The sequence below is a fragment of the Hipposideros armiger genome, unplaced genomic scaffold, assembly GCF_001890085.2.
Source record: "Hipposideros armiger isolate ML-2016 unplaced genomic scaffold, ASM189008v1 scaffold_257, whole genome shotgun sequence".
NCBI classification, from domain to species: domain Eukaryota; kingdom Metazoa; phylum Chordata; class Mammalia; order Chiroptera; family Hipposideridae; genus Hipposideros; species Hipposideros armiger.
Window position 1 is genome coordinate 1653083 of NW_017731607.1, and position 20522 is coordinate 1673604.

General features: G+C 37.4%; 1 protein-coding gene across 5 annotated transcripts in view; it reads left to right on the top strand.

Annotated features, from left to right (window-relative positions):
• LNPEP (leucyl and cystinyl aminopeptidase) overlaps positions 1-18640 on the top strand; it is an 82470-nt gene extending 63830 nt beyond the window's left edge. For 4 of the 5 annotated variants that reach the window (XM_019656282.1, XM_019656285.1, XM_019656283.1 and 1 more), the window contains exons 12-18: positions 3564-3747; positions 4904-5060; positions 12505-12689; positions 14176-14337; positions 16455-16595; positions 17270-17351; positions 17996-18364. In XM_019656282.1, coding sequence (XP_019511827.1) covers positions 3564-3747; positions 4904-5060; positions 12505-12689; positions 14176-14337; positions 16455-16595; positions 17270-17351; positions 17996-18127 — 1043 coding nt within the window. In that variant the 3' untranslated portion in view covers positions 18128-18364. Of the gene's footprint in view, positions 1-3563; positions 3748-4903; positions 5061-12504; positions 12690-14175; positions 14338-16454; positions 16596-17269; positions 17352-17995 lie in introns of all 5 variants that reach the window. The other variant, XM_019656281.1, reaches the window with a different exon arrangement.
• Positions 18641-20522: the final 1882 nt, after the last annotated feature.

A 20522-nucleotide genomic window follows, 5' to 3' on the forward strand; every position in this document is an offset into this window, starting at 1 on the left:
TGCCGGCGACTCATGGCAGCCCAGCTCCAGGTTGAGCTGTTGTTCAGCATCTTAGCTGTAGAGGGCAGTGTCACTGGCCCTCCTATGTGGGATCCGAACCGGGGCCCTCTGGCATCCCAAGCGAGTTCTTAACCATCACGCCACTCGGCCGGCCCCAGAGGCTTATTTTATGCCGTATGACTTTAGTAGAGTGTGTTAACTTGGTGGTTTGTTAAATCTATAATATATTTCCATGTGTTCAGGGTCGATGGGTTAGTCCATTAGTTCAATTAACTATAGAAGTTAATATTTGGTCAATAGCTTTGTCACTTTTCCCCATATACATGAATTTTGAACAATTAATATTTGTTCAGAAAAAGGGCTAAAAGGGGCCAGTTTTTCAAGCTACATATTGAAGAAATTATACTTAAAAAATGAGTGTCTCCCTCTCCCTTCTCTCCCTCTATTTCCTCCCTCCCCCCTGCACCCCCCCCCACTTTCTCATCCACATCTTACTCAGACCTGAGCTCTTTAACTATAGGAAATTTTTGTAATAAATCTAACTTGAAACGTTCATGTTTCTAAAAGGATATCACTGTGCCAGAAATATTTCTCTGAAACTTAAAAACATTTCATTGGAGTGAAAGGCAATTGGAAAAAAGAAGAAGGAAAAGCGTATAATTACGATGTTTATTGTGTGTCATTCTCTGCTCTTGCCTTGCCTCTCTCTCCCCTACCCCCCACCCCTTCCAATAAAATAAATGAGAAGAAAGGGGTGTTGCAGAAAGGAATGCTTTTGAACAAGAGGGGATGTAGCTATGCTTCATGTCTCATGCTAGCCCTCTGGAGCAAACTACACAGAGAGTTTTGCCACTTTGTAGTAGAAACACGGGTTTTGTTTCTGTGCTTTAATGTGTCTTTATAAAACAGTAGTTGATTTTCATAACTCATTGACAAATGGCTTTTTAAAATCAATGTTAGATTACTTCATCTGGGCTTCTGCCATTTAAGATTGGAGTTGCTCATTCTTTTTTACTACTCAATGGACTGTGAAAATTGAACTGTTAATCTGTTAATGATTATAATAAATTGAAAACATATGAGGGCCGTCTCATCCACATTTGAGCTGAAGGATGTAGTTACCTCCCTTGTGAGCAAATCTATTATTTTTTGATACCTGTGGTTTTAATGCTCTCCATTTTGGATCATTCAGAAGACCTGAAAGAGACTAACATGTTGGCTCTTTAAATGACAGCCCTGCTCACTATGCTGTTGGCTGCACTGCTTTATATTCTGTCATCAAAATGACAGTAATAATTTCAAGTACACTCCCAGCTGCGTCCCTCCTCACTACCATCTGGACTTGGCTAAGTTTACATGGCCAGTTGCTTATCAGCCAAGATACTCTGTATTTCAATATTTTCCTGCACCCATCCAGGGGAAAATTGCCATACTTATCATTTTTTGCCTCCTTTTATGGGAAAGGCAGATTTGGAGTTATTTAGTCCTTCCCAAGGCCCTTTCTTCATAAACACTCTGTAGGAAATTGTGTTTGGTGACCTGGAGAGTGTTGATATTTTTGTATTAGCTACTGATAAAGTTAATTTCATTAGTCATAAATTTGTTAAAAATATCTCCAACTTGGAGCAGCTACTGTTGCCATCACAATTATTCCTTAGAACTGCGTTCTGCTCTAGTAAAAGGAATAATCCTTATTAGTGTGAATGATCTTTCCCATCTGTCCTGATGTCAGCAATAAAACAAATTAATATAGAATTTTTTAATGAAAAAGACATTATCTGATATGTCATCATAAGACATGATCAGAATGTAAGTCTTTTCCATCTTAAAAATCTTTTGCAGTTTCAATAGATTTGGAGTAAATAGGATATTAAGAGAATCTGATAAATTTTAATAATTCATGCTTTTGAAGTTGATAGACCCTAAGACTTCAAATACTGAAGGGTTTAAAGTATTTCTAAAGCATGTGTGCAAAAACCTTCATATAGAATTATTATGATAGTGGAAATTTTAAAACAGCCTAAATGTTTCCAAATAGAGATAGGTTAAACTGTGGTAGGTCTTGAAATAGAATATTATGAGGGTATTTGAATAATGCATATGAAGACAATGGAAAAATGGCGGGGGTGGGGTGGGGGGTGGTGGAATTTGATAGGTCAAAAAGCAGTATAAAAACAAATGCCCATAGATCCACTGTATGGAATATTACATCAATTAAAATGTGTATAGAAAAAACCTTGGGAGGAAATATACCCCGTAGTGCATGCTATCATTGTCTGAGTTAAGATTTTTTTTCTTACCTCTCTACTCCTCTTTCTCTTATAATTTTACAAATTAATATCCTTTACTTTAAAATGAGGATGAAAACGTATATCATAAACATTTTTAAATCATACTTAGATTTGCTTTGAAACCATTTACCGTATTTTGTTCATTCTTTCATTCACCAAATATGTTTTAAGTACCTGCTAGGAACATTATTCTAGGCACTGAGGGATTAACACTGACCCAAATAGTAAGCTCATGGAGTTTATATCCTAATAAATAGTAAATCTTAAGATGCTTAGAAGTGTACATACCCTTAATGATTATATTAAATTCACATCCTTGTTGCTAACTTTAAAGGGCATATTTCTTGATTAGTAATTTAAAGCATTTAAAAAATTCTTACATATATTTTGTCACCAGCTTTTGTAGTAATATAGTTTTTGTACTCATATACCTTGTAGCTCCTTATTAATTGTACATTAATTGAAATCATTCCATATACATCTCTATCAATGTGCTCAGCATTTATATATGTAATGGTAGGGCCCCAAAAGTGCATATTATTATTTTTTATTATTTTAACTGAATTATTTCTTCTTTGTGCCTAATGAGACCTTTATTCTTCCTTAATGTTTATTTTGCTAGCTTTGAGGTATGTGACTTTTTTAAATGGCCTTGTTCTTCCTTTGCTAACGTAATGAAAGACAACAAATGCCGAATGGAATCCATTTTATATAGTTCTTTCATGATGTCTCCTACTGCCCCACCCTGCACATGCTTTGTCTTCTCCCTGCTCCTCTCCCCTAGCCACAATGAACTTGGGAGCCAGTTCAGTGCGTGGACACTTTCTCTCTAGGCCTTGAACACTTAGGGTCCCTTTTCACTTGACCAATATCTATACATATCTTGAAGTTTCAACTTAGGTGTCATTTTTTCCAAGAAACCTCTCCTAACCACCCCTTGGGGGTGAAGCATTTCTTATATGTGCTTCCATAAAATACCATATTTTCTCTTTCGATCAATAACATTTATATGATATTTTACTTGTCTGGTTACATTAGACTAAGATCTATGAGAGAAGGGACATATCTACTGTGTTCACCATTGAATGAATGAATGAATGAATGAATGAATGAGTAGTGATCTTTGTTAACATGAAAATAACTGTGCTGAAAAGTAGAGATTTGGTTTCATAGTAAAATAAATATAAAAACATACCATAATAACTTTGAAACAAAGCATCATTTAATATTTTTTCTCCTCTCTCTCTTTCTTCCTTTTTTGGTCTGTATTAGATATCATCAATCTTACAGAAGAAGTGCAGTGGATCAAAGTCAATACAAACATGACTGGCTATTATATTGTGCACTATGGAGATGATGACTGGGAGGCGCTAATCAAACAGTTGAAAATAAATCCTTATGTCTTGAGTGACAAAGACCGAGCCAACCTCATCAACAACATCTTTCAACTTGCAGGGTAGAGTATGCTTGGTTTGGGGTGATTTTTTTTTCTTTTCTTTTTTAAACAAGTGGTATTGAGGAAAAGAATGTTTCAGAAAAACAGCTCAAAAGAACTAGCTTGTATTGCCTGTTAGGTATAACTCAGTTTGAAGGATTGGGAAAATATAAGGTATATTCCTTACCTCCAGGAGCTTTATCATCTATATGGAAACATCAGATACAAACATTGAACAGCTAAACAACAAGATTTAAATAATATTTCAAGATTGCAGATGCCAACAAGCAAGACACATATTTGCTGAATAACTTGACATAGGAGTTCAGGCTCTGTTTTATTTCTTGAGAGAATTCTTTTTACATAGCACCTAGGTTAAGCCTGGTTCTTGCTGCTCACTCACTGGTTTGAGGAGCATCTCTGATAGCTGCAGGCTCCTTACTTGTGTACCACTTTCCCCCAACCACCCCGTGCATTACAGAATCCCAAAGCCAAGAACGGCAGTGACCTTGTGCATAGATACCTTCTGAATAGAAAGATTACCCACGTAGGTTGTTAATGGGTCTAGAGACACAAAGAATATTCAAAAGTATTCCTTCTGCCTGCTCTTGACCTTCCTATTTTGGTTCAATTTTTTATGACATGACCTTATACCATCTCGGCCATCATTGTTATGATTTCTATAAAATGGTTAATTTTCAAAATGTACTCACCATAAACTCACAATGGACCTCACCTTAACAAGCTTGACAAACAAATTTCCATACAAATAAACGCAAAAAATTTCTGATTTAGATCCTCTTTATGCCACCTGTTCTCACCTGGTAAATGTAAGTAATTAAAAAAATATTAATAAATAAAATTAGTACTCTTTATCTTTTTTCAACTAAGACATTGTAATACTTTTCCTGAGATAGTAGCAATTTACAGGTAACTTGTAGAATAAAAAAGGAGCTGTTGTTTATCTTTCTGCTGAAATATGTCTTTAACCTTGGGTCACACACATGAACTTAATCAGAGATAATAATATTTAGTCTAACTTTACAGAATGACATTTTAAGCTTAAATTTTAGGTCTACAAGACTCACCACCTGGCCATAAAATTTCTCTCTCAGGATGTATCGAGTTCATCTGCCTGTATCGGCCTATTTACTTTTTCTGTTCTTTTACCCTTTAGCCTAGGCAAAGTGCCTCTTCAGAGGGCCTTTGATTTGATTGATTACCTTAGAAATGAGAACTGTACTGCACCCATCACTGAAGCCCTGTTCCAGACAGACCTCATCCATAACCTCCTTGAAAACCTAGGATACACAGATCTGGCCTCAAGATTGGTGGTAAGCCTGCCCCTGCCTTCTCTTGGTTGCTTGCCTTTAGTTCTTACTCCTAATTCCACTCTGCAGTAATAGACTGAAAAAGCAACTAGTTAAATTCTATTTGTCTTGACTTTCCAAGTTGTGAAATCTTTACTTTGAATCAAAATGTCATTGCTTACCATGAAGAGTCGATAACGGCTTAGCGTGCCGTAGTCTTGTTTGAATACCAAAATATAGACTTCTGATACTGCTATCACATAAAAGAAAACTTTCTCTCTTCAAATCCTGGTTTATTTTCATGTAATTCATGTTGAAATAGGCCTTTTTGCAAATCAGTGCTCCCCATTGGTTTCCTAGTGGTCAATATACAATGCTAGTCATGTCTGTACTGAGAATATTCTATATATTTCACGTGTTCTTACCTGTCTGATGGATGATGCTGCTGGTGGATATAAGTTTCTCTGCAAAGCAGTAAAGGAGTCTTGGTATTGGAGATCGTTTTACCTTTTTTAAAACCAGTCAACTGATCTTAACAGTTATTATTTTAGACACTTTCAGTATTAAACTATTGACTGAATCTTTAAAAGCTTGGGAGGGTGTAGTGAATTCTTTGTTTTATCTAATTCTCTGAAGCCGCACATTCTGACAACAGGGTCTGCTTTATAACCTAGTCAAGTTTTCCAGGGACCGAGCAAAAAATAGCTTTCAGGAAAAGGAAGAAAGTGGTGGACCAGAAATTAGAGTAAGTCTTTTAGGGTTTAGTGTCCTCACTGGTAAATGAAAGGGGTTGGATTACATCATTTTTTCTTCTTCTTAACAATCTCCTTTCTTTTTTTTTTAAGATTTTATTGGGGAATTGGGGGAGGGGAACAGCGCTGGGGAGTTGTGGGAAGGGGAATAGACAAGTTGCTGTCCTTTTGTTCTTCAGTCTAGTTGTGGAGGACGTTGCTTCACTGGCCCAAGTTGGCACCATCATTGTGCTCTTCCCTGGCGAGGCAGATCAGTTGCCGGCTTCTGGACGGCTGCTCATGGTGGCTGCTGGCTGCTCACGCTGGCTGCTGGCTACACACAGTAGCCCATGGCAACCCACTGCCACAGGGGCTGCAGCCTATGCCGTCGCCGGCGACTCACGGCAGCCCAGCTCCAGGTTGAGCTGTTGTTCAGCATCTTAGCTGTAGAGGGCAGTGTCACTGGCACTCATATATGGGATCTGAACCGGGGCCCTCTGGCCTCCCAAGCCAGCTCTTAACCAACGCGTCACTCGGCCAGCCCATTAACAATCTCCTTTCTGCAGCTCTCGCTGTCCTACTGTGCATCGCCTGGGATGAGTTCTCTCATCACATGCATGATTCTCAACGGAGGGGGGGGGGAGATGGGAGAGGGGGGCATATAGAGCCTGAAAAGCTCCCTTCCTCACAAGTTTCTGATCTGACCCCAAAGGAGCCACCCCTATTCCTACCCATAAGTGAGGTGCTTAAGTTATATGATTTCTGAGGTCTCTTCTAATTGATAGATTTTTATCATTCTTTTATAAGGCTTTTACCTACCAGCCTTAGTAAAGATGCCTGGAATGTGGCCCAGCCCATAGTGACATTCAGTATGCGTTGAATGAACAAATGAGTGAAACGCACCAGTGCTTATTATATTCTATATGCCATGCTTGGTGCTTGATGTAGGTTACCTTGTTTGATCCTCACTCAGTACCAAATAGAGATTTCTAACCCTCATTAGATAAACGAGGAGACTAAATAACTTCCCCAAAGTCACTTACCTAATAAATGATAAATGAGGTTCAAACCTAGATTAGTTTCACTCCAAAGCTTACTCTCTGTGTGTTTTTATATTTTAAATTAATTAGTATTCTAGCACTGTCATCTTTCTAATGATACTTTCTGTTGGAAAAATCAAAGCTGTTTCTTGCTATCATTTTTTTTCTATTTTAAACTAAAACAATTTGGAATGCTCATAAACCATGTGTTTAAGGATTAAAATGACAGACCCACATCTAGTGGTTGTCTTGAAAATGCAGTTTTCAACTTACTATTTGAGATTTCTTTTATATCCAAAATGTTACTAACAGTATTTTTAAAGTATTTATGTGTCTTCCCAAAAAGTACACAAATAACTTATTGGTCTCTGTTTTTTATTTTGTACAGCATCTTTTTATTTTCTTTACCATTGCTTTAATATACTTTAAAATTTATTTATCTGCATTGATTGGGAACAAAGAAATAAAACTTATTGGTCTCTTTAGGGCAAACTTAGAAGCCAACACAGACTTGTTTCTGTTAGTATATTAAAGAAATGGCAATTTGTTAGCCAGTTCAGCTGCCTTCCATGGACATTCTGAAGTTTGGAGCTATTACAAACAGTGTTACTGTGAATATTCTTATACGTGTCTTTGGTGAATATAGAAGTATGCATTTCTATGGGGTATGTGCCTGGAAGTGGAATTGCTGAATCATAACATTTGCATGGTTAATACTGTACTACCAAATTGTTTTTTAACATTATACCGATTTAATGCTCCATTTCTATTCTGGCTATGTATCCTTGCCAACACTTAATAGTAAATCTTTTTTCTTTTAGCCATTCGGATGGGTGCATAGTGGTATTGCAGTTTTGGCTTTAATTTGCATTTCCCTAATGACTAGTGCAGGTGAATTATTTTTGTTGTGTTTATTGACCATTAGATATTCTCTTTTGTAAAGTACCCAAGTCTTTCATTTGTTTTTCTATTGGATTGTCAGTCTTGTTCTTATTGATTTGTAAGAGTTCTTTATATTCTATTTATGAGTCCTTTGTTGATCATGTATTTTTTAAAATATCTTCTCCCACTCTGGCTTGCTTTTTCAGTCTCTTAATGATGTTCTTTGATTACAATAATTTTTAATTTTGATGTCTGAAATCTGCCTAACCCAAGATATTTTCCTGTGTTCCCTTCTGTAAACTTTATTATTTGACCTTACATTTATGTATTTATTTATTTATTTATTTATTTATTTATTTATTTATTTATTTATTTATTTTAGCTGAGCCATCCTGCTACCTGTTGGCAGCTCAGCAGCAGCTCAGCCCGAGTCGGGCATCGAACCGCTGTTGCTTGGAGCTCGCACTCTTGAGCGAGCTCTTAACCAGTTGAACCACTTGGCCAGCCCTTATTTTACTTTATATTTAGATCTGTGATCCACATTGAATTGATTTTTTTATATGGTGTGGGGTAGACATAAAGATTCATTTCTTTTCAATATGGGTATCTAATTGATCTAGCACCAGTGTGTTTCATTGTATACATGTATTTTTTTATTACAGAATTGCTATAATTACTTTGGGGTTATTAGTACCACATCAAATTAACACCATTTGGGGTAGTATATTAGCTTTCTAGGGCCGCCATAATAAATTATTACAAACTTGGTATCTTAAAACAATAGAAATGTATTCTCTTACAGTTCTGGAGGCCTTAAATCAAGCTATTGGCAGGGTAGGGTTGGCTTCCTGTAAGGGAGACTCTGTTCCATGTCTTTCTTAGCTTCAGGGAGTTGCCAGCAATGCTTGGCGCTCCTTAGTTTGTAGGTGTATCCCTACAACTGCCTCTGTCTTCACATGGCATTCTTCCTGTGTTTGTTTGGTCCAAATTGTCCTGTTCTTACAAGGGCACTGGTCACTGGATTTGGGCCCACCATAATCCAGGATGACCTCATCTTAATTTGATTACATCTGCAAAAATCCTATTCCCAAATAAGATCACATTCACAGGTTCCAGGCAGACTGGAATTATGGGGACACTATTCAGCCCAGTATAGGTAGCAATAAATAACAGTATATATCACTCACTTTTCTTCACTATTAAAGCACAGTGTTGGACTCTTAAAAATGCAGTTTGTAGATAGAATTAGACCCTATAGAGATATACCCTAAGAGGCGCAGAATATCTGTCTACTCGGGTGCTGCCTAGCTAGTTAAATTTTATGATGGCAGAAGCCACTCGTCCACATGCTTTTCCTCATTAACTCTGTTGAGGCCCAGTGTCAGGACACGCTTGATATTTACCTCAAGCTACCCCTGTGCTGAGAATATATATGCTAACCTCAATTCAAGGAGTTAGACCTTTTGAATATTTTTCTACTGTGACACTCCAGTTAACTATTCATCTTCATTCCAGATGATGGTTTCCAGTTGCTGGGCGGGTATGTGTTTATTAAGAACATGCTTCAGGCTGAGGTCCAGGAAACTGATGGTTAGAGAGCATAGGCCCGAGGTTTAGTATGTGTGTGGAAGACCATGGGCCCTTTAACTGCCGTAGATCTTCAAATACTTGATTGTTAGTTAAAAGTCAGGTTAGCTTCAGTTCATCAAGAGGGAGAAACTGTCTCTTTAAAATTCTTATTCTAACCTTAAAACATTGTGATAGCATCAAAACTCTCAAAATGTGAAATCTGACCCACTGTAGTCAGAGATTAGAAGGGCAGATATTTCTGAGTTCGTGGATCCAATCTTCAAATAGTATTTGTGATTAAGACTGGTGTCTGATTCTTTATGTCCTTGTCACCAGAGCACTGTGTACATTTATTGGTCATTTTGTTGTGTAGGCTATACATACCTACATAACACACACCCATATGTCACATTTTGTGATGTATGCTGTGGTGTTGCAGTGGGTAGGGTCTGGAGGCACATTTGAATTGTGTCAAATTGTTCACATCTGATGTTAACATCTGATCCCAGCCATATTCTTGTTTCATCACTTATAAGTCTCTCATTATTTTACATATGAGGGATTGGTGAGATAAACCTTCTGTAATAAAAGCTGACACTTCTCTTTTAAGAAGCTCAGTTGACCCAAGAAAGAACTCCCTGGGCTTATCGGTGTAAAATTAAAGCAGTAAATCAAAATGTAATATAAAACATAAGCATCTTTCCCTGTTTTATTTTTTTAAATCATTCTGTGTTGTTGTTGTTGCATTTTATTGCATATCCAGTGTTTGTAGTTTGTAGCTTGTATACCCCCCCCCCATTTAATCCCTNTTTTTTAAATCATTCTGTGTTGTTGTTGTTGCATTTTATTGCATATCCAGTGTTTGTAGTTTGTAGCTTGTATACCCCCCCCCCATTTAATCCCTCTTCCCACTTGCCATTTTCACTTTATGAAATCAGGGGATTGGATTCTATTGTTTAATGAGTTTAAATTTCAAAAAATTAATTTAGAGCCATGGAAAAATCGGTTTAATTTTATTTTTAAAAGGAAAAGGTAATTTGAAGCACTTGCTATGGTTTATTAATCTTAAAAATATAACCTGCATTACTTATAAAAATGATACTTTATAGCAGCAGGGATTTTTAAAAATAAAATTATTCTTTTTAAAATAAAATCTTTATTATGTTATCATTTGAAGTATATTTAAAACCAACTATTTTGGGCATTCCTGTGGACTATTGGGTATGAGAAATAACTAGTAAAATGGCACCCTGTTATTCCGATGGAGTAGCTGCTCAGGAATTAGCCTTAGTGTCCAAGTGTCAGCTCCCCCTGGCTTCCAGGACTTTCAAGTACCATGTTTTCCCATGGCTTCTTTATGTTTTAGTAAACTGTCCAGGAACATTGCCATTTTCTCCACTGAGCATTTTAAAATAGTATTTCAAACACGTCACTGTTTGTCTCTCCCATTCTTCCTTTGTTTCTTTTGACAGTTATGTAGCCTTTAAATTTCTTTTCTGCTTCAGCCACTTGGGATGGTTTGCTATGGTGATCCCGGGAAGGTCAGGTCAGTGGAAGACCGTGTGTACCAATGCAGTCATGTGTATCTGCTAGGCGCTCCTGCATTGTTTTTAAGTTCTTTGCATTGCCAGTCAGCATGGCAAGTACTTTTCCACTTAACGGCCTCCCAGTGATGCACAAGCTTTGCCACTCATTGTTCCACAAGCTGGCTGTCCTCTATCTCATGGCTTGTGAAGCAAACAGACGGAAGCGGGTTGACATGTCATCGCACACTGGGTCCTTCTCCTCACATGGATTCTTTCTTCTGCTCTCATAGCCAGCTCCACAAGAGACTTATTCAGAGTGTGTGTATTCAGAGAGAAAACGGCCTCAGCAGTTTAAAGCTGTCTGACTAGGATTCATTTTAGGTATCAACAGTGGTGCTCTGGAAGAATGTAATACTCTGTGAAGGACTTGAGCTAATTTTTCTGTGGATGAGAGTTTTTGTATGTGGCCGTCTGTGGTACTTAACCACCTAAGGCGAGACATGATAGGGATGGTGGTGTTAAAGAAGCACCAGTGCAGAGAGCCCCTGGGCCCAGAACCCTGCAGGCAGGGCATGACTGTAATTTTTGTCTCATTTTGATTCTCCTCATTTATAGCCATAAAGGTTTTCTTAAAAAAAAAATACCTATAAGCATTTTTATATACAATTTTTGTTCCTTTTAGTGGCATTCATAAATGCATATTTTATATGATGGTTTTTTAAAAAAAATTCCATGTGTTCTCACCCCTCCCCATGCACCACAGCTTGCAATATGGAAATACTTTCATGTACTATGAACAGCTTCTACACGTCTGTTGGTGTCTTAATACCATAAGTATACATTTAAGAATGACACCTTCTTCAGAAGTAACTATAACGATGGACTGTATGGTAGATGATTTTACTGAATCACTGTTAATCTCAAGTGTGATAAGGTATTATGATTATGTAGAAGAATGTACTTATTTCTGGGAGTTGCATGCTAAAGTGTTTATAAATGAAATACCATAATATCTGTAACTTATTTTCATATGGTTCAGCTAAAGCCAGAGAAACGTGTATGTATGTGTGTTCATACACACATAGAAACAAAGTCGTTAAAAGCCAGTGAATCTAGCATATGGGTGTTCATTGTGCTAATCTTATAGCTTTCCTGTAAGTTCAAAAATGCCTTAAGTAAAAAATTAGGGGAGGATAACCACTTCCCTGCAGACCTCATTTTCTCTCTGATTTGATTTCATTTGTTTGTTACAGCATCAAACTAGTTGATATTTTAAATGTTCCTTTAATATTGGATTCAGAACCATTTAAACATCTACCCATGAGTAAAGAAGTATATTTTCTCTCAGTTTTATGGATTTTTGGATTCTAAAGTCACGAGGTCAGGAAGTTCCAACTTTCTTTTAGCGGTGGTTATAGGTGATGATAACTTTTTGGCAGGAAAATAAATTCTAGCTGCGCACAAACCGAGAAAAGTTCCCCTGCTGCACAGAAGTCATCAATTCTTTCTGTGTTATGTCATTAAGAGTCCCCCTTGGCTATAGCAGTCTTATGTCTTATTGAATGGTTTCATCCCACCTGTATGTGGACATTGATATTAAATGAGTAATATCTATGTTTCCCTGCCTTTTTTCTGCTTGGGTAAATGTTGGGGAAAAGAGATATAGCTGTCCTGATTTTCTGGTTGTCCTACTCCATCATAATCCATTCTGTCTCTCTAGACCAGGGTATTTAAATTGCTTCAAAGCCAAATTCAACAGCAGATGTGGACTGATGAGGGCACCCCATCTAGTCGAGAGCTGCGGTCAGTCTTGCTAGAATTTGCTTGTACCTATAACGTCGGGAACTGCAACGCTACTGCCGTGAAGCTATTTGACGATTGGATGGCATCCAATGGAACTCTAAGGTGACGTGTGCCTCTACTCAAATGACCTTTTCCTCTTCTTTACCTCACATCATATACTACAACCGGGATCTTCTCATCCTGGGTCATAAATGTTGTAAAACTCACTGTTAATATAGGCGAAGTCTATGTGCTTATATTATAAAATAAGACTTTTTCTTTATTGTGGTTAAATACATATGGAGTATAACATGAAATTTATTATCTTAACAATTTTTAGGTGTACAGTTCAGTAGCATAAGTATATTCACATCGTTATGCAACCAATCTCCAGAATTTTTTTATCTTTCAAAACTGAAACTTTTTACCCAAACACTCCCCACTTTCCCCGAGCCCTGGCAACCACCATTCTACTTTCTATTTTATGAGTTTTACTGCTCTAAATGCCTCATGTAAGTGAAATCATATAGTATTTGTCTTTTTGTGAGTGGCTGTTTCACTTAGCATAATATACTCAAGGTTCATCCACGTTGTGTCAGAATTTCCTTCCTTTTTAAGTCTGAGTAATCAATCCGTTGTACGTATATACCACATTTTGCTTATCCATTCATCTATTGATAGAAAGGTGGTTGCTTCTATCTTTTGGCTCTTACGAATAATGCTGCTATGAACTTGGACATACAAATATATGTTTGAAACCTCTACCTTCAGTTCTTTCAGATATATACTTAGAAGTAGGACGGCTAGATCATATGGTAGTTCTATTTTTAATTTTTTGAAGAACTGCCATATTGTTTCCCATAGTGGCTGCACCATTTTACATTCCCACCAGCAGTGCACAAGGGTTCCAATTTCTCACATCCTCACCAACATTTGCTATTTTCTGTTTTTCTTTCTTTTTTTTTTTTTATATATATAGCAGCCATCCTAATGGGTATGAATTGTCAAGAAAGTCTCTCTTAATTTAGGAATAAAACATAGCAGATGGAGTTAGAAATTAGTAGAAATGTTTTTGATGATGGTTGGTTCTCTCGAGGTTCCTTATTAGGCATTATGGAGAAAGAGTCAAGCCTCAGATAAAGAGTCAGGGGATTTGGGGTGGCGGTTTTGGATAATCTTATTGAGGTTCTTTCCAGTTCTGAGATCTTCATAAAAACAGAAAACTGTGCTTCTTTCCCTCTTCTCATCCATCTCCCCATATTCCTGCCATGGAACTCACCACACTGTATCGTAACGTGTGTATTTATTGTTCTGTGCTGGGTGATAGCCTGTCTCATTCTTTCTCTCTCCAGCATCCAACCAGTTGCCTGCCTCGTTCTTTATGGAAGCTCAGTGAATAGTTATTCTATTAAATTGAATTTTTATCCCTTACAGTCCCACCACTAGGACAGTAGCAACCACTGAATTAACCATTTTCTTGACTATTAATTGTACCTGTACTTCTAAATATTACTTGGTCTGACCCCAAAACACCACCGCTGGTCAATTCCTTGCCTTTGTCTTCAGGATTGTTTCTTGTTCTTCTCACATTTGACCACTTCTCTTACAGCCTACCTACTGAGGTCATGGCCACCGTGTTCAAAGTTGGAGCAAAAACCGAAAAAGGCTGGTTATTCCTCTTAAGCAAGTACATGTCTTTAGGCTCTGAAGCTGAGAAGAATAAAATACTTGAAGCTCTTGCCAGCTCGGAGGATGTATGGAAACTTTACTGGTATGAAACCACCCAAGGAGTATGATATATAGAAACCCAAAGCATAAAAGCATTGTGCTCCTAGGGTGGGGAGCGCATTTTCCCTGGGAGCTCCCTCTCCCTCCCTGTACTCACAGACCAGACCCGACTCGGGCAGTGTGGTAAGGAGCCTGCATACGCCGGGGGGATTGGACATAACAGGCAGGGATTGGACATAACAGGCAGACCGTGCTTTGTCCAGAAGAGACTGGGAGATGCTGAGAATCACAACCTCCTCCGACTTTCTTTTTTTTCCTTTTTTTTTAAGCTGAGCCGTCCTGCCACCTGTTGGCAGTTCAGCGGCTGCTCAGCTCAGGCCAGGCATCGAATCGCTGTTGCTCAGAGCTCAAACTCTTGAGTGAGCTCTTAACCAACTGAGCCACTCGGTCGGCCCTCCTTCGACTTTCTGCTTCAACACTTCTTCCTCCCTTTGGCATATTGTCTTTAATTCCATAGTTACTGCTTCATTCTTTTTGGTCAAGGCATTGCTCTGTCCAACCAAGCTGTCATTTTGAAAATGCTGATACTTCAGAAAAAGGTAACATGGAGAAGCTTATAGGCTTCACCTTCATGAGAATTTGTCAGACCTTTCCTTTTTAATGTTTGGCTGATGAAGACCTGGAAATGCGAGTTTCACATGGGGAAAGGAGGGCGGTGAGTAGGGCCTCCTGACAGGAAGAACAGTCAGAGGCAGAGCAGAAGAGCTCTGAGGAGCCCCGGGTAATGTGAAGGTAACTTGAAAGTCGGCACCGGGAAGGCTAGAGGAAGGCACTGAGGTCTCATGGCTTCTCTCATATAATTTTTCTCAGATAAATCCTAATGGTGTCCCAGAGATTTCTTCAGCACCTGCCCAGACCCACCTTTCAAAGGATACACTATAAATAATCATTTTCTTTAAAGCAGTAGCTTGTCTCTGACCCAAGCAAACAGAGAAAGGTTTTTGTTTTTAAATTAATAGTGATTTTGTTCTAAACTAGTAACACATTAATAAATCCCCATTATGAAGCATTTAAACAATACCTGAGAAAATGGAATAAAATATGAAAGTATCTCTCATATGATCCTTCACTTCCATTCTTATTCCCTCTGCTCACAGTGCCAGTCCTGGTCGGTGTATTTATATACATCGTAATAGGTTTTACTACACCTAGTGTTTTGTGATGGTCATTTTAGTGAATGATCGGTCTTTGAGATTCGCCATATCAGTTCATAAAGCCTACTTCATTTGCTTTCATGACTGCATAGCATTCCATAGTATGGCTCTAATCTATCATAATTGATTTAATCCATCACATCTTGATGGGCACTTGGGTTTTTCTTCCTATTAAAAATACTGCTGCATTCTTTTGGGGGTATGTGTTTTCTCACTATACACAGATTTTATAGCAATAGTAGATGAGAACTGCTGACGTTCAAATGCCAGGCTTTTGTAGTTCTGTAACTGAAGCCATTACGTAACCTCAGTTTCTTAACCTATAACAAGGGGATAGATAATAATTACCAATTTCAAGCATTATTAGGATTACTGCTCATATGTCCAACTCCTGAGATGAAGCGCACCCAGCATATGCAGGCTCCTCACCACACGTCTACGTCAGGTCTGGCCTGTGAGTAAACGGAGGAAAAGGGAGATCCCAGAGAAAATGAGTCAAGAATTTAGAACATTATATAGTACATATGAAGTATCAAAAAATATCTATATTCTTAAATGTATCTTCATTTTCACATTATTCAAGCAATCCAGTTTTTAAGAGTAATAATATACCTGCTTACTCAAATCAATTATAGTTTTTAACAAAAAAAATACCAGTTTTCAGAATTATAATAAATTCTACCAGAATTTATTTCTCAAATGTCCTTACTACATCAATAACAATTAATTATTATGTGACAGTATATTTAAGTGCTTATCTCATTGGTGAGATCTTCCTTTGTTTAAAAAAAATGACAAGTTTTCAATCAATTGATCAACCTCACCCAAAACTTATATCCCTTTAATTTCTCCGGAATTTTAATTAGGAGGCCAGTGCTAGTTTAAGTTTAATCATCACTTCATCATGAATAATTATTGTAGAAGCTAAATCTGCTTTGCTTTTCAGGTTAATGAAAACTAGCCTTAGTGGAGACAACATCCGAACACAAAAGTTGTCGTTTATCATTACAAAAGTGGGCCAGCGTTTTCCTGGACACTTACTGGCATGGGATTTTGTCAAAGAGAACTGGAATAAGCTTGTACAGAAGTAAGTTTCTCAGAGAATTGCTAGCGTTTAGTATTTTCAGGCTCTGCATTTGAAAAATGTCCCCCATGTTGTTGTGGTTCACAGGAGTTATGATTTGCTGTGAGAGGAAAAATGCTTTAGTGATAGTTTAACTGAAACACCCAGAAATGTTCACATTGTAAACATAATTCCATAATGCTTGTCACGTAACAGTGGTGTTCCCCGTGAGTGCTAATCAAGCCCAACTGTGCTTGACACCAGGTCACTTAACTTAGCACAGGCCCGGGCAACTTCAGAATGGCTGTTTAGTTATATGTGTTGAAAAATACCTCTGCATTGCCAAGAGATCAGCTATGAACTCACACCCAGCTAAATAGCACGTGTAGGTTTTTTCCCTTTTAAAGTAATAATGACATTTCTGGATGTTTGATGTGATTTTTGAATAGGTCAAATGGATTAATAGTTTACCCGGATAATGCAAATTCCTGTCTTTTCTTGCCCACCCTGCCCTCCCACTGGCAGTAAGTGAGTGTAGGACTACTGATGGACTGGGCTGTGGTTCCCGGCAGCAGGACTCTGCCCTGCCTGTGGCATGTATAGTTTACAGTAAAGCATTTCCTTTGCACGCAGGAACGTGACTTACCAACAGCTGCCTTATTTTGTGCTCCTTTTGCTGTTTGTTTGTGTTTCTTCAGGTTCCGTCTGGGATCCTATACCATGCACAGTATTGTTGCTGGATCAACTCACCTGTTTTCAACAAAAGCACATTTGTCTGAGGTTGGTTGTATAAAATGCTAGTGGGGAGATTGGGTAACCCTTTCCCCCCAGGCTGCTCAGTTTAAGTCAGATGGTGGCTCCTCATGCCAGTCCCTATCCCTTCTCTTTGTCTGCCTTCATCAATGCTGGTGGTTTGGCATTTCAGATTACTTCTAAAGGGTGGATATGCAGCAATGAGAAAAACATTCTGATGAGGACAAATTCCGATTCCATTCTCAACAATATTCTATTGTCTCCCTCATACAATTTTTTTTTTAATTAAGACCAGTATATGCCAAGTTTCTTTTTAAGTAGTAATAAAACTGTTTGCAGGAATTCCACTCCAAGGGCAAACTAGGGCAACAAGCGTAACTTTAGACTCTACCTCATTTGCTGTTACTTGGCCATTTTTTTTAAAATTTTTATTTTAAATTTAAAATCACCCTTGTGGAGGTAAGGAGAATTCATTTTTTAAATTACTTCAGATTTCACCATACTTGATCAGTACCTTGAGGTAAATACCTCAAATATTAAAGTGTTTTTTGTCTCTACTTCTTTCAAGACATCACAGCTGTCACTCAGTGAAAGCTTATTGGAAAGGATATTCAGAGTTAGTTACCTGAGATTTACTGTTCTTTTGATATACTTCTGTGTGCAACTTACAGGTCCAAGCATTCTTTGAAAATCAATCAGAGGCAACCTCTCAGCTTCGTTATGTCCAGGAGGCTTTGGAAGTCATTCAGTTGAATATCCAGTGGATGGAGAAGAACCTTAAAACTCTGACATGGTGGCTGTAGCACCCACAGCTGCACCTCATTTTGTCGCCCATTCGGAGAGCTTGTTAGTAATAACGTGGGCTCTGCTGCTTCTGCAAAATCCAAGGTGAAGCCAAGGGTCGCTTCCAAGTTGTTTGCACTCTTAGGAGTTCTGGTTAGCTCAGGGCCTGTCTGTACTTTTCATCTGTCTTTTCTGAAATGTCTTTGGGCAGTGTGTAGTTATTTATTACCAAATTATAGTCACCTATATGCCAACCATCTACAAAAACAATGAGTAATTTTCTTACTTTGAAGATATACAAATAGGGGGGAGGGGAATATCTGTTTTGGAATTCTGTTCGATTTCTCAGTATCTGGAAAATACTGACACCATGAAACAAGGAAGGATCTACCATGGGAGCCACCATCTTTGCAGGCTGCTGGTTTGTCAGCCATTTGTTGCTTCTTGTTGAGAGATGTTAGTTGAATGTGGTACAAAGTTCGCTTCAGAGAGTGTGGCCATGGAGTTGATGGAGCACGTGACGCAGAGAACTGCCCTCAGGTGTGCAGATCTACTTTGATTCAGGGTTTTGATTAATCCTTCATTTCCTGGAAAAAGTTTAAATAAGATCTATAACGGTTATTTTTTTTTCTGTAGAATAGCCAGGTGCTACAGTATTTTTAAATTTTTGTTATAGTGAAAAGCTAAATAACAAGGTTAAAAGATTAAGTTTCCAAATATGTAACACTTTTTTTTTCATCTTTTAGGAAAATGTTTCAAATCAAGATGGCTTTAGTTATAATTATTTTCTTCATAAATTTCAGTATTCTCTAAATCTGTACACTTTTCTCGCTCCCTGCTGTAGATATACCTTCTGTTATAAATAAGTGTTTCTACATTTATGGCACGCATTTTGTTAATGCTGTTGTCTTTTATCATGACTTTATCACTGTTCCTAAAAATACAAGTTGTGTAAGATGCCTTTTGGCATGATAGGTTATAGACACTTTCTCTCTGAATCATACACGAGTGGACTTTCATATTATATGACAGAGTAGAACATTAGAAACATTTTAAAATAGGGCCTTTGAGAAATTGAACATTTTTATTTGAAGTTCACCATAGTACCTTAAAGGAAAAAAAGAGAATGTGGGATAGGAGTAACTTGATTCAGGTTTAGTATGGTGGGCTTTGAATTTTTTCTACTATCAAAAACAGTACTTCTCTTTAGTTGAAGAACCACAGTTTTATTTTATCATGGCCAAACTATTAATAACAGATTAGAAGGAATGGCCAAAGAAAGAAAGAAAGAAAAATGAGGGAAGATATCCAAAACTGTATGGCATTTTTACTCCTAAAGGAGAAATACTGTACTTGAATTTTTGAGCTATGCAGACTTATACCTAGATTGTTATGTTTCTTTGATTCTTCGGAGAAAAGCTTTCTTCCTAATAATTCTTGAGTACTTCATATTTTTTTGAAAACATTAGCTATGTACATAAAAAGTTGTCCATTTTGCAAGTACTTAAAAATACTCCACAGAATCACAAAATGGGAAAGATCACCTTTTTTTTTTAAATTCAGGTGTGAAGTAAGAGTTTGTGGGATTGTGTATAAAATTATATTTTATTTTATGAAAATATTTTTATATAATAAAATTTTAAAGGCTGGAAAGCTAAAAGATAGCCTTCTTTAATTCTGGTGTATTTTCGCTCAATTTGGTCTTTTCTAAACATTTATCTCTGTTTTAGAGTAAAAAATATAATATCCTGAGAATCACAGAATCATCTAAAGATGTCTTATTGAAACTGGGGTAATTGTAGGTATTTATTCCTGTTGTGCTTTGGTAAATGAATGATAATTTAGTTGATACTGAAAGCTAGTGTGTTTTTATATTTCTAGAGTGGGGAAAAATACTAACTTTTAAGGGGTTTTTTGTTGCTGTTTTTTTTACCATGTTATATTACTAAATTTCACTTTGATACAGAGTTTAAATTTTGCTACTTCTCAAAATCAGTTAAGATACTTCTCTGCCCATCTTTACATGGCTCCTGTAACATATGGTAACTCTGCATATGGCAAATCTTGTCTTGAATTATGTCCTTTTTCCCCTGTGAGTATATGTGTGTGTGATGTGGGGGATGTTATTATAAGTAAAACCCTATCAAAACATAGACTAAAAAAAGAGGTAACTCGTAATCCATTGCTATCTTTATACTCAAAAGCTGTCCATTCCCATGAGACCGTATCCATACTATTTGTAATTTTATTTGTGGGCCTCACTTCAATTATTTGTAGTTTTAATAGGTCTCGCCTCAGATTTTCCCACAGAATTCCATAAATTTAAAAGTGATGCTAACCCACTGCGGTCTCTGAGGGACACTTCTAAACACCAACTCTTAAATCAGGAATATAAGGTTAAACAATGGGTAGAAC